Here is a 16,853-nt window from a genome sequence, read left to right as displayed (position 1 = left end):
CAAAACTCTCACTTCTTGGTGGGGGTTTTGGGGGAGCTTACCTGGGAACTAATGGCATACTTTAGGTAGGACAAGATGAGAGGATTGGGGGATAGTCCAATCATGGCCTGCTCTAGTAATGCATCTGCAAGAGGAATAACAAAACACGACTGAGTGATTACAACTTCTTTAGGTTTATCCCTCCCATCTTTCTTTCCCAGTTCACTTGAGACCTGCCAGGTTGAGAATGTCCCAGGTGGCTCCTTTAGGAAAGAATTTCTTCATGTTGATTGCCCATTGGTAGTCACTCCAACGCTCCTTCCAGGCTTGCAAAATGGCTTGCTTCAGGTTGACCACCTTCATGATTTCACTCTGAGCAGGTGGCAGCTGTGGCGGCCAACTTTGAGGTGAAAGAAGTGGAGCTAAAGAAAAGGACACGATGTTCGAAGGAGAACCGGGGAAGGCAGAATTAAATAGAAAGGAGAAGATGCGGTAAGATTTAAGCGAGGCAGAGGAATTTGAAAGACAAAGAGCTAAAAGGATAAGGTAAGATCCTGTCAGGCTTTCTCCTCCTGAACCGCCCTTCCTTAAACTGGGGCACTAAGAAGAAAGAATCGGCCGAGCGCAATGGGTAATCCCAGCACTTTGGGAGGCCGAGGCGGGCGGATCACCTGAGGTCGGGAGTTTGAGACCAGTCTGACCAACATGGAGAAACCTCGTCTCTACTAAAAATACAAAATTAGCCGGGCTTGGTGGCGCATGCCTGTAATCCCAGCTACTCGGGAGGCTGAAGCAGGAGAATCGCTTGAACCCGGGAGGCGGAGGTTGTTGGGGTGGGCCGAGATCGCGCCATTGCACTCCAGCCTGGGCAACAAGGGCAAAACTCCATCTCTTAAATAAATAACAAGGGCAAAACTCCATCTCTTAAATAAATAAATAAATTAATTAAATAAACAAACAAACAAACAAACAAATAAATAAATAAATATCAAAGGGACTAATAAAGAGGGCATCAAGGAGTTAAGCCAGTCCTGGTTGCCTAATTACGCCCTTAGCTCTAAATACGTCCTTCGGCCACCACTACTCCAAGTCCAGATTTGCTCCCTCATTTCTTCCACCTTCTCCAGTCCTGTAACTATACCTCCCAATTTCCTTTTCATCCACCACCTCCCCAAATTTAAGCCTACCGCACAATCCACTTCTAGGTCGTAGGCATCGCCATTTTGGCACTTGTCAAGAAGTTCACTTTCTATTGGCTGGGAGTAACAAACGCCAACCAATAGGGATGCAGCAAGAACGCCCCGCTCTCCTCTGGGAATGGTAGTTCCTTGGACAGAAACCGTATTTGTCTGCGCTGGCAAGGAAACTAAGGGACTAGTCTAGTCGGCCCGCATTGTTCCTCTCCTTTAAGGGAGGACATCCAGGAGCTGAGACACTACAGAGACTCAGGGACTCCAGGAAGCTCGAAAGGTCGCTCACAACCCGGCGTCGCCCACGACGTCACTGTCGACCGGGCTTCTCCATCATATTCCGACACCCTTTCTTTCGTTGGTTAGCCCCTAGTTAATAGGTGCGGCAAGGGTGTGGCGTTCAGCAATACGGCCTTTCTCTTTTCCTGGGCTCTTTCTTCTCTCCTAAGCTCCTGGGGCTACCAGAGCTATTCTCATTTCCACACGTATATTCTAAAAGCGACACTAAGGTGCCTTAGTTGCACACATATCACCGCCCCTGAATCTGACAGTCCTATCAGCATCTCCAAGCCCTCCAAACAGCTTGGATACAAGGGAGAGTAAAGAAGAAACTAAGGTGAAGGTGATCAAAATCAAAGGAATTCTGAGAAACTGTCACAGCTAAGAGGGCTAAGGAGACCTGATGACTAAATGTAATGTGGTTTTCTGAATGCAATCATGGAAGAGAAAAAGAATACTGGGTAAAAACTAAGGAAATCTAAATAAAGCATGGACTTTAATTAATAATGTATCAGTATTAGTTCATCAGTTGTTACAAATGCATCATACTAATGCTAAGATATTAATAAAAAGAGAAATTGGGTGCAGAATATGTGGGGACCCTCTATTACCTTCCATTTTTTTCCTGTAAATTAAAAACTATTTTTTTAAGTTTCTTCTTGTTGTTGTTGTTGTTTAAATCTTGCTTATCCCAAAGATCCATAAATAATAATATCCAGTTATTATGCCCAGGGCCTTGACCATAGCCTTTCCTTCCCCTAGTGAGAAACCCAAAAGCAAATGTTACACACCTCTGGCTCCAATGTCTGAGCCTTCTTATGCATAGCCCTCATCCTTCCCCATACTATGGACTGGTCATCCCTAACATTTACAACCAGAAATAAGAGTAAATTACTCATGAGGCTGAGGCAGGAGGATCACTTGAGCTCAGGAGTTCAAATCCAGCCTGGGCAACATAATGAGACTCTCAGCTCTACCAAAAAAATAAATAAATAAACATGGAGGCCTTTAGCCAGGGCCCAATATCCTAGTTCACAAGTTCAAGCTCAATCCGTATTCCCCAAAAATGATTCCTTTTTTTTTTTCTTTTTCTTTTTTTTTTGAGATGGAGGCTTACTCTGTTGCCCACGCTGGAGTGCAGTGGTGCAGTCTCAGCTCACTGCAACCTCTGCCTCCCAGGTTCAGGCGATTCTTCTGCCTCAGCCTCCCAAGTAGCTGGAATTACAGGTGTGCACCACCACGTCAGGCTAATTTTTGTATTTTTAGTAGAGATGGGGTTTTACCATGTTGACCAGGCTGGTCTCAAAATCCTGACCTCAGGTGATCCACCCGCCTCGGCCTCCCAGAGTGCTGGGATTATAGGCATGAGCCACCGTGCCCAGCCTTCAACAACCATTCTTTGCTCACCCTTTGAGTGGCAAAATCAGTCCTTGGGGGGATAAATCTGGGAGAGCAGCCCATTTAAGGCTCTGGAAGTAAAACTGGCCATTTGGGCAGAGAATTACAGTGCCCTGGGTGTCTGGAGCATGGTCTAGACAGGGAGTCAAGGACTTCTGTTCCAAAAGGGAGAGTGTGGCTGAAGGAGGGTCAGATCATGTCCCTCTGCAGTTGGTACTGCCTATGGCCTTTCTTCCTCCCCATACATTCAATCCACACCCCTCCCTTCAGCTCCCTTTGTGCCTGCCCAAGTGACACCACTGGGGAATAGTGTGTATACAAAACAGCTGCCAAATACATGTTGCCAAAGTTTCTAAAGCAGGAAGGAGGGAGAATACGGATTCCTCACCTCACCTTCCAAATGGCCCCCGGCCACTCCGCTCACACTTGAGACTGCCACAAACCCTGCTTCTCCTCAGTCTCTCATGTATCTGACTTCCCCTCTTCTCCCAGGACCCTCACTCTACCTTTGCCTGCTCCCCTGCTGTCATTCTGTGCTTGTTGCCGCATCCTAAGGCCCTCCACCTGGAGCCATTCCTGGATCATCCTGGAGCCCCTGTTGCATACATTAGAGCCCAAACTGCTTCTCTTGGAGAGAAGCTGTCAACTGTGTGTCCAGTCCACACAGGACTGGGAACTATTTGGGCCCTGAGGATGGTGATATTTTGAGCTCAAACTATTCTCTCTGGCAGGGAGCCTGGCAGATTTCTAGGGAGGTGCCTCCTCCCCACTTCGCAGTGACAGGGAGGCGGCTTTTGTAGTCAGGCCATCTGCCTTCTCTGTCTCCCCACCTCCCACCAGCAGCCCTTTCTCTAGGCTTGGCAAGGTTTCCCCAAAGGCTGGACTCCTATGTACAAGGGCTCCCTTAGTTCTGGGCAAGGACCATTTTTAATTTATCCCTTTTGACCTCCCTGCCTCTCTAGTCTGTAAACATCAGAGGCAGCCTTTCCTATACCACCTCTTCCTTCCACACCACAATATCTTCCTAGGGACCCCCTTGGGCTCTCTGGCTCACTGCAAGCACGGGACCCCATGATAATCCTCCAAAAGGTGAAGAGAGATGCTAACATTTCCTTTGGGTATACAAAAAAATAGCCCCCCAGCCAGGCGCAGTGGCTCACACCTGTAATCCTAGCACTTAGGGAGGCCAAGGCAGGCAGATCACCTGGGGTTGGGAGTTCAAGACCAGCCTGACCAACATGGAGAAACTGTATCTACTAAAAATACAAAATTAGCCAGGCATGGTGGCGCATGCCTGTAATCCCAGCTGCTCGGGAGGCGGAGGTAGGAGAATTGCTTGAACCCAGGAGGCAGAAGTTGCGGTAAGCCGAGATTGTACCATTGCACTCCAACCTGGGCAACAAGAGCGAAATTCTGTCTAAAAAAAAAAAAAAAAAAAGCCCCCCCAGCCCATCTCAAAGCCCAGTCCTACTTACCCCACTTTCTTTTTTTTTTTTTTTTTGAGACGGAGTCTCGCTCTGTTGCCCAGGCTGGAGTGCAGTGGCCAGATCTCAGCTCACTGCAAGCTCCGCCTCCCGGGTTCACGCCATTCTCCTGCCTCAGCCTCCCGAGGAGCTGGGACTACAGGCGCCCGCCACCTTGCCTGGCTAATTTTTTGTATTTTTTTTAGTAGAGACGGGGTTTCACCGTGTTAGCCAGGATAGTCTCGATCTCCTGACCTCGTGATCCGCCCATCTCGGCCTCCCAAAGTGCTGGGATTACAGGCTTGAGCCACCGCGCCCGGCCCACCCCACTTTCTTTTGCTGTTCATTTCCTCTCAACAGGGACAGGGGCTGAGCTCCCACCTCTGCCCTCCTAGTCCCGAGCCCCAACCTCTTTCTTCACCTTGTTGGCTACCTTGGCTAGAGAGAGAAGAGGGGCAGGTGGAAGTCAACCAGTCAGAGTGACATGGCAACCCTGGAGAAGTGTCAGAAAAGCAGCTAGGCCAGAGTGGGGTAAGAGGTGGCGAGGGGCCGGGCGCGGTGGCTCAAGCCTGTAATCCCAGCACTTTGGGAGGCCGAGACGGGCGGATCACAAGGTCTGGAGATCGAGACCATCCTGGCTAACACAGTGAAACCCCGTCTCTACTAAAAAATACAAAAAACTAGCCGGGCGAGGTGGCGGGCGCCTGTAGTCCCAGCTACTCGGGAGGCTGAGGCAGGAGAATGGCGTGAACCCAGGAGGCGGAGCTTGCAGTGAGCTGGGATCCGGCCACTACACTCCAGCCTGGGCGACAGAGTGAGACTCCGTCTCAGGAAAAAAAAAAAAAAAAAAGAGGTGGCGAGGAACAGGGTTCTGGGTACCCAAGGGGAAGGGAACATTCCTTATCTATCTAGGCTAGAAAACAGTATAAAGAAAAGTGGCAAGAGTCCAGACCCAAAAACCCAGAAACACCGAAATCGTTGGTAAGCATACAAGGCACAGAGGGTGTCAGCTTCCCTTCTCTCTATAGGGAAACTGAGTCATTCCTTTTCCTTAAGTGGAACATTTTCCTCTGGAAGCTTGCCTGGGTCCCCCCACTGTGGGCAGCAGGTGGATGGGAAAAGAAAGACAGTCACTCCCACACACTTATACACAGCTAGCTCCAAACCAGTTTCCTCCTCATACCAGTCACCAAATCAAAATCCCTGCTTTCTGTCTATCTGGGGGAGGGGATGATGGGAAAGAGGCCTGTAAGGTGGCTGCACCTCAGGGACTCAGGGACAACCCCCGGATCCCCTGCAGTTGCCTGTGTCTGTCTTCCCGCTGCCCCAGGACAGTGAAAGGCAGAATTTGAATCAACCCTTGGAATAGCTTCCCCTCTAACACCCTGGAGGATGCCTTCCCTCTCCATACTCCCAGCACAGAGAAGAGAGGTGCTGTGATCCTGAGGCCCAGACCGGACAGTGGCTGGGAGGGGAGGCCAGCCTGCCATTTCCTTTGTATGGCCCCTCCCTCCAGGCCCTGAGAGGTGCTCTGCTTTATACTTTTGGCTTCCATATCATACTGCCCTATCCCCTCCTTTAACTGGAGGGGGAGAGCGGCAGAAAAGTAAGCCACAAACTCTGATGGTAAAGGAGATTTCCCTGCTCCCCCTCCTCTCCTCTCTCCTGTTGGTAAAGACTCTAAGGGAAAGTGAAACCAGAAGCTGGGAGCATTTGGGGAATCTAATACTTGGCACATATTAAATGCTTTAAAAAAAAAAAAGTGTCAGGCTGGGTGCGGTGGCTCACGCCTGTAATTCTAGCACTTTGGGAGGCCGAGGTGGGCAGATCATGAGGTCAGGGGATCGAGATCATCCTGGCTAACACGGTGAAAGCCCATCTCTACTAAAAATACAAAAATTAACCAGGCATTGTGGTGGGCACCTGTAGTCCCAGCTACTCAGGAGACTGAGGCAGGAGAATGGCGTGAACCCGGGAGGTGAGCTTTCAGTGAGCCAAGATTGCGCCACTGCACTCCAGCCTGGGCAACAGAGTGAGACTCCATCAAAAAAAAAAAGTCAGATTAATGAATAAAAGTAGGAGAAACCCTGAAAGACAGCCTGGAAAAGGTGTCAGCTTCTTTTTTCATTTCTCATCTCAGCTACCAAAAGCAAGGCTCAGCCAGGCCTGGTCCCTTCCCTGGCTCCCTCTTTTGTGACCTATAGCAAGAGCGCCTGATGGGACAAAGGGGAGAATTAAGTGGCTACTTTCTCTTACCAGGGTAATTGCTAATTTGCCAATCTCTCATCTTCTGCCTCAGCCTCCCAAGTAGCCAGGACTGACGGTCCGCACCGCAACACCTGGATAATTTGTGGGTTTTTTTTTTTTTTTTGAGATGGGGGGGTCTCACTATGCTGCCCAGGATGGTCTTGAACTCCTGACCTGAAGAGATCCTCCCACCTCAGCCTCCCAAAGTACTGGTGATGTCAGCCACCTTGCCCAGCCTGCTCTCCAACTTTCCTTCCTCCATTTGCACCACTCTTTTTGATTGGGAAATCCCTAGGAGGGAGAAACATCTGAGCTTTGAGTTCTCTTGGCTGGTAGTACCTCAGTTTCCTCTGCTGTCTTTCCAGAGCACCCCCAATAAGTCCAGCTCTGTCTGCAGAGTCTAGAGGTGTATGCTGGACATGTCATCACTTGCCGACCTAGGGTCCAGGAGGTCAAGATGAGATAGAGGAGGGGATTTACTGAGGTCCAGGCCATAGAGCTTGTTCCATGGTGGCTGGTAGAGGGGCCTGTCTCCTGTTTCCCCAAACTGCTAGAGATGTGTAAGGCTTTTGAGCAGGGGTAGAGGATGCTGTGTGGAGTTTTAGCTGTCAGACTTTGAAAAAAACCTCTTCAGAAAGATATCTGGATACCTTGGTTCCTAGGGGTCGTATCCTCAAGAAATCTTGGGGTGCTTCCTAGCAACAGTCTGGAAGGAAGGGAGGAGAGACGGAGGGAGAGAGGGAGGGGCCTGGGCATGGCTGTTCTGATGAGAGCCCAGAGAACAGGCTGTTCCTGCTACCTCCTTAGAAACGGAAATCTCGGCTGGAGGCGCCATCAGACATATCCCCTTGGAGGGTCTATCCGTCCTTATTCACGCTACCCCTACCCTCCCCATAGATTCGGGGAAAGCTCTGAAGCAGGGGTGGGGAATGGGAGGGGACAGCCCTGGTAGGGGGGTTTCATGACAAGGACGGAACAGGAGCTGAGGATGAACTGAATCTGAGAAGAGCTAGCAGCTTCAAGAAATGGGTGGGCAGGGTGGGTGGGGTGGGAGGACAGATGAGGCAACACAAGGACAGTGGCTCTAAGCCCAGACCTGGGCTGGATCCTAGCACCTGGGGAGAGACCTGCTTTGAAGGCAGTGTGCCCTTCACTTTGCCCTGCCCAGATCTGTCACCAGTCCATACTAGGAGCCCAAGAAAAAGAGGTAAAGAGAAGATGGGGGTGGCCGGGGACAGTGGCTCATGCCTGTAATCCCAGCACTTTGGGAGGCCAAGGCAGGAGGAGCACTTGAGGCCAGGAGTTCAAGACTAGCCTGGCCAACATGGTGAAATCCCGTCTCTACCAAAAAAACAAAACAAAACAAAACAAAGCAAAAAAACAAAAATTAGCTGGGCATTCTAGAACATGCCTACAATCCCAGCTATTTGGGAGGCTGGGACATGAAAATCCCCTGAACCCAGGAGGTGGAGGTTGCAGTGAGCCAAGATTGTGCCACTGCACTTCAGCCTGGGTAAAAGAGTAAGACTCTGTCTCAAATAATAATAATAATAAATTTTAAAAAGGAGAAGATGGGGCCGGGTGCAGTGGCTCACACCTGTAATCCCAGCACTTTGGGAGGCCGAGGCAGGTGGATCACGAGGTCAGGAGATCGAGATCATCCTGGCCAACACGGTGAAACCCCATCTCTACTAAAAAAAAAAAAATACAAAAAATTAGCTGGGCGTGGTGGCGGGTGCCTGTACTCCCAGCTATTTGGGAGGCTGAAGCAGGAGAATGGCATGAACCCGGGAGGCGGAGCTTGCAGTGAGCCGAGATCATGCCACTGCACTCCAGCCTGGGTGACCGAGCGAGACTCTGTCTCAAATTTAAAAAAGGAGATGGGACTGGTAAATCCTTGTCTTTGAGTGCCCCACTCTGCCCCTCAGGGGAAAAAAAAAGTGGATCAGGAGGCACCTCATTTTCTATGGCTCTGGGTTTAGGATTTCAGAAAGTCTTCCCGACCCAACACTATAGGGCCTTGCATCAAAGAGAGATATGGTGGGGAAAGCCAGGGTGGAAGAGAGACAAAACCATAGCACCTTCCTCCTCCCACTCTGGACCCCATCACTCCTGCCCTGATCCAGATTACTGCTGGCCCTCCCCACTGCCTCCTAGTTCTGCCTTTATGATGCAGAGTGTAAATGTGTCTCATGCATTGGGATTCCCTCCCAGTTCCTTGAGCAGCCCAATCCCAAGGGACTAGTTCCATACAGGGTAGAGTACAGACCCTGAGCACTACACACCACAGCCTTGCTCCCCAGGGTTCCGGCCAAAACTGATCACCGAGAAGGTGGCATCCACTGGCAGACAGCCACCCTCAGCGCACCTCATTCCACTCACTGCACTGACTCTGCAGGCTGCAGCCGCCTGCCCCACACTGCAGCTGTTGCTTGTCTCCTGTGAGCCCAGACTGAACACAGGTTCGCTTACTGCATGGAGGCTCCGCACGCTGCAGCCTCAATTCCCCATTACAGCTGCCACTACACACCACAGGCTCCCTTCACCCATGGCATGCCCTCAACACCACCACTGCACTCTGCACGCTGTAGGTTTCATCCCAGTTGCTTTTCTCATCTCCATAGTTCCAGGGACCCCAAGAGAGGTACCCTCCCCTCCGCGAAGCATTACAAACTCCAGTACCCCCTGTGAAAGAAGTGGCTCCAACAACACTGAGGATGCAGGTGGCTGAGACTAAGACATGAGCAAGGGCAACCCAACTTGGGTAAGCTGTGGGTCAGAATCCCACACTCGCCAAGTGATTCTGCCCAGTATAAACTGGGCGATTAGCCAAGCAGCTCCCCCTAACACACACACAGTCACATACACACACACACCCCTCCCCAAGAGCAGACTGTGTAGCCAGAGCCCCACCCTGAGAGCCGTGGGAAGGCTGTGGCCCCCGCTGGTAAAACTGGGCTAATGACAGCAGGGGAACCGGCGGGGCCAGGGGGGTGCTGGGGTAATTAGGGCTCAGCCTGGTGCTAGGAGATCCTGAGATGAAAGGTGTTCTGACGTCACTGGGTTGGTTTTATGTCCATGAATGCAGGTGTGTGGTGTGTGTATGTGTGTGCTGGGGGTGGGGCTGGCATGGTGGAGACCTCTCCTTTGGGTTGGGTTAGGGGGTCCATTTGTAGGCAGCCCACCGTCTTCCTTAGGTTGACTCTGGTACCATTTGGATTTTTGTGGGAGTAAACATGGGGGGAAATACCACCACCCGGGAGCTAGGAATTGAGGGGGTATGGCAGCTCTTGTCCCCTCCCCAGCGCAGGAGAGGGAGCAGATTGTTGGGGAAATGGCTGGTGACAGAGAATAGAAAGAGCCTATATGGAGAAGGGTGACGTTGGAAAGGGGAGGCAGTGGATCGGTATTGATGTTAGAAATGAGAGGGGAGGGAGGTAACGGGGAATGAGCCCCCACAAGGATTAAAAACGTAAGATGATTGAAGTTAAAAGGACATCAGGGGTCACCTGCCCAGCCTTCGCACCTGAAGCTTGAGGAAGCTCTGCCCCCGACAGCAGTGGCGATTTGTCAAGGTCACACAGTGAGTTACTGGCGGAGAAGGGACCCGAACACCCAAACAAACTCTACACCTGCAAGCGTTTGGTGTTTAGACTTTCTCCCCGATGTATAAGGTGCAGGCGGCTCGTCGATACTTCCTCCTCCACCCCCACGGTGCACACCCGAAAACCCCCCAATTCTCCGGCAAGCAAAGGCTATTTTTTAATGACATCTTTTCCAAAATATGTCACCAAGTACCCACTCCTGCGGGAGCCGCCCGGGCGGGGGAGGGCGAGTCAGAGCGGGGCGGGGCAGAAGCGGCCGAGGGGCGGCCGGGCCTCTGGCGGGGGTCCCGGGGCGCGGCAGGGGGCGGGGGGCGGGGGCGGGCGGCGGCGAGGCGGCCTGCAGGGAGCAGCCGCGAGCCGGCCCGGCGCGCCGAGCCCGAGCCCCAGCCGGAGTGGGGCGGGGGAGGGAGGAGCCAGAGCGGCCGCCGCCTCTGCCGGAGGAGCCGCGGGGCCGCCACACTCGCCCCCCGCCCCCCCCGCGCTCACTCGCACTCACACCCGGGCGCAGGAGGCGGGCGGCCCGGGCCCCACCGGCCCCCCATGGACGCCCCCAGCACGGGGCGCTGAGACCCCCGCGTCGCTGCCCAGCCGGGTCCAGCGCGCCACGCCGAGGTAAGGAGGAGGGAGCGAGGGCATTAATATGCAAATGCCTTGCGATTGATTATGCAAAGCCGCGGGGCTCCGTGGCCAGCTCCCAGGCGGGCTGGGGGCGCCCAGGGGGTGCCCGCTGCCAGCCTCAGCCTTTCCCGGCACCCCAGTGACCCTGTCACGAGCCCGGGAGCGTCAACTGACGCCCTGGGGAAGGGAGGTGTTGTAGGAGGTCAGTGGGCCCCGGGGTTCGCAGGCGGAGATGGCGTCCGAGCCTCCCCCTCGAGGGCCCGCCCGGCCTCTGTCCGGCCAGTCTGCTGCGCATTCCCGGGCCGGGCCCCGTTGCCGGCCGCCGGAGCTCCCCCCGCCCGCCGCGCCGCGGTTTGTTTACGGTGCGCCGGAGGCCTGCCCCCCACCCCAGCCCCCACCCCTGGCCTCTGAGGCCGAGTGGCCTTTGCAAAGCTGCCTCCAGCTGCGGAGGGCAGTATGAGTGCGGTGGCGGTGGTGGGCTTGCATGGGTCTTGGGAGAGGGAAGTTCCCCCCCTCGCTTCACCCGCCTCCCAGTTGAGCATGGCTGTCTGGTTGCAACACTCCTAATTGCAAAAACGCGGCTGTTGGGGGGAATGTGTGTGTGGAGGGGGTGTACTTGACGGTGCCTAGATGATTAGGAGAGTTGCTGGCTGGGGAGGACAGGGAGAAATGGACCTGTTTGTGTACCCCACCTTGTTTCCCTCCCCTTGCAACGTGTCTCTGGTGCCCCTTCTGCATCTGGGGCCCTCCCTTGTCCAGCGTGAAAGAAAGGCCTGGGGGGATGACAGGGGCAATTGAAAGAACCATGTTCCAGGGGTGGGGGTGGGGGACACAGAAGGAAAGACAGTGAGGTGGGAGCCTGCCCCTCAGTGCTGCCTTTGGCTCCAGGAGGGGGAGGGGATGAAGGGGGCTGTTGTCCAAAATGAGGGGGGGAAGCAAAAGTGACATGCAGACACAGAGATATGTCCACACAGACAGCCACATGCACACCCAGGGACACCCAGGCGGACTCAAGGACAGGAGCTACTGGACACACCCACATGGGGACAAGGGAAGAGGCAGGCTGCTGCTGCACCGTGGAGCTCAGAGGGGTGGGATATACCCACGGGAGACCAAGAGCATGGGGACCGACCCATGCACATACCCACCCACGCACAGGGTCACACGGAGATGCTGTCACACACTGGGGCAAGGAGGAGTTGCTGTCACCCACACATAAAAAGTCGCTGTCACATGCATGCATGCACACAGAGCAATTGCACACAGCCGCACAATTACAAAAGACCCTGTCACTCCCAGGCACACACGTGCTCGCATGAGCCCAGTCACACAGACATCATTGCTTGCCGTGACAGTCGCTGTCACTCAGTCAGATGCAAACACAGTTACACATCAACACATGTATACACAACTTAGCAACAAGTATTTTCCTGGACTCTTACTGTGGAACTCTGAGGCTCTGCAGGCAACAAAACCCTTGCTACCAAGAATATTAAATTTGGCTGTATGAAAAGGTGTTCCTGCGTAGTGGTGCAAAGCCTGCATTCCTAATGACATGTTCTTGGTCTCTATCGCTTGAGATACCACCCTGCTAGACAGTGAGCTCTTAGAGACCTGGGAGAATCACTTAAAGAGCTCTGGATGCCACCCAGAGCCTAGCACAAGGGCTGCTCTGTAAATACTTGTGAGTTGATTGACTGTGGAACCTGCAGACACAGGTGCACTCATTTGCACATGGTCGCCTAAACTAAGGTACAGAACGAGTTCATGAGGCCCAGGTCCCCACAGTTGCAGGTCCACACCAACAGTCGTGTCCACACAACCCCAGATGCACACAACTGTAGCCTGTGCAGCCAAGCACACACTTAGATGCACACAATCAGACTTTTCCCCTTCAGCTTCCTCCTCCCTTTTTCCTCTAGGCTCAGCCACTGTGCGGGAATGGGCTGTTTTTTTTTTTTTCTTTTTTTTCTTTTTTCTTTCTTTCTTTTAGAGGGACAGAGAAACAAGAGCAAAGACAGTGGGTTCAGGGGGGTTCCAGAGGGCCGAGTCATGGGCTCAAAGCAGTATCCAGTGACTTCTAGAAGCTGGGATTCTCTTGGCTGCTGGGGGAGGGGAGAGCTGCTCTTCTCCCTACCCTAAAAGCTCTGGGGTATCTAACTGCCCCTGCTCTGAGTCATTTGCCTGGGCCTTTCTTGGGAACAGTCAGTCACCCCCAGCTGAGTTCCTGCGTCCCACCTTGAGTCTGGCCCTTTTTCCCACCTGGACCTTCCTGTCCAAACTTGGAAGCTTTCCTTAAGAGGCCATCGGCTGGCGAGTGTCTGTATGAGTGATGTGTATTTTTGACTTGGAATTTCTCTCTAACTCTGTCTCTCTCTCTGTTGCTCTGCCTTGCAGTGTCTGATTCTCCCTCTCTCTCTCCTTTTTTCTCTGCCAGTCTGTAACTCTCTCTCACCCTGTCGCTACCCCCCGTCTACCCCTGTCCTTGTCTCAGAGCTGGGGACTGGCAGCAATGTTCTTCATACTTTTCCAGTTGTTAATACCCAAGCTCCGCCCATCTGCCCCCCCTGCGCAGCCTCTGGGGTCAGCTTGAGGTTGGGGTGGGGGGCGGGGGGCTCAGCTGGCTGCTCAGGACTTCCTGCACTTCCTTAGTGCTGCAGCTGTGGCCAGCAAGTTTTAGGGGCTGGGAATGGGGGAAGAGAGGGGGGGTCAGCCACTGCCCATGCTGACCCCTCGAGCCTGCATGTCTGGAGACACCAGTTCTGTGGGCACCCTCAGGGTGCAGGCTGCAGCCAGCTAGCATCTCTTAAGCAAGCCAGCTCTTAAGCAAGCCCCCCAACACTGGCCCAAGCTGGAAAAGAACCGCCTCCATGGGCAGTAGGGTAGCTGGCAGGACCCTGCTGAGTTGGGTCCACTGCAGGGCTCACAATGGCCTTTCTCCACACCCCTGGCAGCTGAGGCCCACCTCAGAGATGCCCAACAGCTGTGTCCTCTTTGCCCAGCCTCAGGGCCTGGTTCTGAGGGCACAGCTGCCCAGACTAAGTGTGTGCTAAGCGAGGCCCTCCCACCCATGAGTGCAGGTTCCAGCCTAGAAGGGGTACCTCTTCCAGAGAGGGAATTTGAGGAGGGGGAACTGGGGTAGGAGACACAGAGCCCAGGGGCACCAAGCACTTCTCGCCATGCCCCCCTCTAGCCTTGGCCTATTTGGAGGTGGAGGCACTTGGCAGAGAACCCACAGGGCAGCTACAGAGGGGAAGGACTGAGGCTTGGTCTCAGGGAACATATAGCTGGATGAAAGAACAAGGCATTGGGCTGGGCACAGTGGCTCACACCTGTAATCCCAGCACACTGGGAGGCTGAGGCAGGCGGATCACCTGAGGTCAGGAGTTCAAGACCAGCCTGACCAAGATGGTGAAACCCCATCTGTACTAAAAATACAAAATTAATTGGGTGTGGTGGTGGGCTCCTGTAATCCCAGCTACTCAGGAGACTGAGGCAGGAGAATCGCTTGAACCTGGGAGGTGGAGGTTGCAGTGAGCTGAGATTGTACCACCGTACTACAGCCTGGGCAACAGAGTGAGATTCTGTCTCAAAAAAAAAAAAAAGAAAAGAAAAGAAAAGAAAAAAGAAAGAACAAGGCATTATTTCTCAAGCAGGTGATACGCCATCACAGCCAAGAGCAGGGATGATGATGACGACGATGATGGTCATGATTGACCTGGACTGCCTGGGTCTGAATCCCAGCTCTGTCACTCGCTGGTTGTGTGACTCTGAGCAAGTGATTTAACTTCCCTGTTGCCTTATCTGTAAATTGGGGATGATCATATCTACCTCATTTAGCTTTTTTGAGGAAAAATGTTTTTAAAAGTGCCTAGTTCATAACAAACTGTATATGTGAGCGGTTGTGATGGATGCAGGAAGCTGTGGGCCTGGGGTCTCCCAGATTTCTTACAGTAGCTTGGTGGAGAATTGGATCTCCTAGACATCAGTGAGACTGGGGCCTGGGGCAGTGGGTCTCCAATTTCCAGCCTTCTCACCCTCATGTAATCTTTTCCTCCCAGACAAATTTTTGCAACCTGGAATGAGTGTATGGGAAAGAGCCCAAGGCAGGCCCCTCTGCCCCACCCTCCTTTCACCCTCGCCCTTCAGCTTACAAGGAGCCCTTGGCCCCTCAGCCTGGTACACACCCCACCAGCTAGGGGCACCTGCATAAATCTCTGGGCATCACTGCATCTCTGTTCAGAGTCTGAGCTCTGGGGGTGGGAGAGAGAGAACAGGGAAAGCTGTCCCCTCTCTTTCTTACGTGTGGGCTCGAAGAGGAGGCGGTGCCCTTCCTCCCTCCTGGGAGCCCAGCATTGGTCAACCAGGACCCAGCCGTGGCTGATAGGCACCAGATTCCCCTCGCCCACCATGGCGTGGTACTTAGTGTGAAAGGTGGTGGCAGAGAGAAACTGAGGCACTGAGTAAGGACCAGTGTGGTGGGCACAGCACTTTGAGATTCAGCATCTGTCCTCTTTCCCTTTGTGAGTCTGGTGATCAGGATCCCCCCTCCAAACCCCTTTTATTTAGCCCTGCCCTTCAAGGTGAAGCAAGGACAATGGGAGGATACCCTGTAGGGGTGACGGGAAGCCTTTGGAGTGGGAACCAATCTCAACTCTAGTTCTCGGCCGGGTGCAGTGGCTCATGCCTGTAATCCCGATATTTTGGGAGACCAAGGCAGGAGGATCACTTGAGGCCAGTAGTTCATGATCAGCCTGATCAACATAGTGAGACCCCATCTCTAAAAAAACTTAAAAATTAGCCAGGCATGGTGGCGCATGCCTGTGTTACCAGCTACTTGGGAGGCTGAGGCTGGAGGATCACTTAAACCTGGAAGGTCGAGGCTGCAGTGAGCTGTGATTGTGCCACTGAACTCTAGCCTGAATAACAGAGTGAGACCCCCCCACACACATATCCTCTCAAAGAAAAACCCAACTTTAGTTCTCATTGCTGCAAAGGTGTCTAGGGGACTTTGGAGAAGTTTTGTGTCTCTTGGGGAGGGAGGCAAGCATGACCATGGTGGGAATGTCACTGACTGGGAGTTGGGAGGCCTGGCTTTCGACGTTCACTAGTTGTATGACTTTGGGCCTAGGTTTTCATTATCTAGAGACAATGATTCCTGTCTCACTCAGGGTGAGCGCAAATAACACAAGGTGGGATGACCCCTGTGTTCAATCCATGTTGCATCCTGGCATGGTGAGCAATGTCTGTGGATTCTCCTTTCTTCCCAGAGCCTGGCACATGCCAGGGTGGGGCATACATATGCTGCCTGGAACCAAAGACAGTTCTCAGTCTCTCACTGAAGCATCTGGGGCTGGTGTGTGGTGGGAGCACATGTGGCTGCACCTTGGTGTCATTTGGCAGGCCAAAGCTGGGGTCATAGGGACCTCACTCTGGTGTGCCATTGTGTGAGGTGGTCCAGAGGGAGGGTCAGAAGTTTGCTGGGTAGACAAGAGAAGCAAGATGGGTGTTACTGGTGCGCAGGAAATACTATCCTTGCTTCCCTGTTTTGGGGGTGGGCGTTAAAGGTTGGTACCAAAGGCACAGCCATGCCCCTCAGCAGTGGCTAAGAGCAGAATGATTGAACTAAGTCCCTGGCCCACCTCCTCCTCCTTCTCTCTTCCTCTTCTAAGGAAGAGATCTGCTCTTGGCTCCCAGAGCCCCAGCTGCCTGTTTCTTTTTCTCTTTTACCAGGCAAGGGGGTGGGGGAACAGGGGAACCAAGGCTTTGGTGTCTTTCGGCATTTTTGTACACATCAGTGAGTGGGTGTGTTGTGCACGCATCCATGTGAGAGTGTTTTTGTGCATGTGTGGGCTGGGGAGGGCTCTGAATATCTCCTGGAACGGTACCCAGAGCCCTGTGGCTCTGCGCATGCGGGGTGAGTGTGTGTGTCTGCACGTGTCCGTGTGTGTGCCGGAGACTCAGCTGCATTCACGCGCGCACTCTCTCCCTCCCTCTCCCTCTCTCTCTCTCTCCCTCCCTCTCTCTCTCTCCCTCCCTCTCTCTCTCCCTCCCTCCGTCTCTCTCTCCCTCCC

General features: G+C 53.3%; 2 protein-coding genes across 10 annotated transcripts in view; one reads left to right on the top strand and one right to left on the bottom strand.

Annotated features, from left to right (window-relative positions):
* Positions 1–16,853, bottom strand: part of MED24 (mediator complex subunit 24) — a 63,536-nt gene that overhangs the window by 40,829 nt on the left and 5,854 nt on the right. For 5 of the 9 annotated variants that reach the window (XM_033183141.1, XM_033183140.1, XM_033183143.1 and 2 more), the window contains exons 2-3: positions 213–401; positions 42–124 (exon numbers count right to left, since the gene is read on the bottom strand). In XM_033183141.1, coding sequence (XP_033039032.1) covers positions 42–124; positions 213–401 — 272 coding nt within the window. Of the gene's footprint in view, positions 1–41; positions 125–212; positions 402–1,166; positions 1,765–16,853 lie in introns of those variants that run through there. The other 4 variants (XM_033183146.1, XM_033183147.1, XM_033183148.1 and 1 more) reach the window with 2 other exon arrangements.
* Positions 10,530–16,853, top strand: part of THRA (thyroid hormone receptor alpha) — a 29,440-nt gene continuing 23,116 nt past the window's right edge. Inside the window, exon 1 of the mRNA XM_033183153.1 lies at positions 10,530–10,773. The gene's annotated coding sequence lies outside the window, so the exon portion shown is untranslated. The remainder of the gene's footprint in view (positions 10,774–16,853) is intronic.

Source organism: Trachypithecus francoisi, unplaced genomic scaffold (genome assembly GCF_009764315.1).
Source record: "Trachypithecus francoisi isolate TF-2019V2 unplaced genomic scaffold, Tfra_2.0 Lachesis_group20, whole genome shotgun sequence".
Taxonomy (NCBI): domain Eukaryota; kingdom Metazoa; phylum Chordata; class Mammalia; order Primates; family Cercopithecidae; genus Trachypithecus; species Trachypithecus francoisi.
The sequence above is the reverse complement of the archived record's forward strand: the minus strand, read 5'-3'. Positions and strand labels throughout refer to the sequence as shown.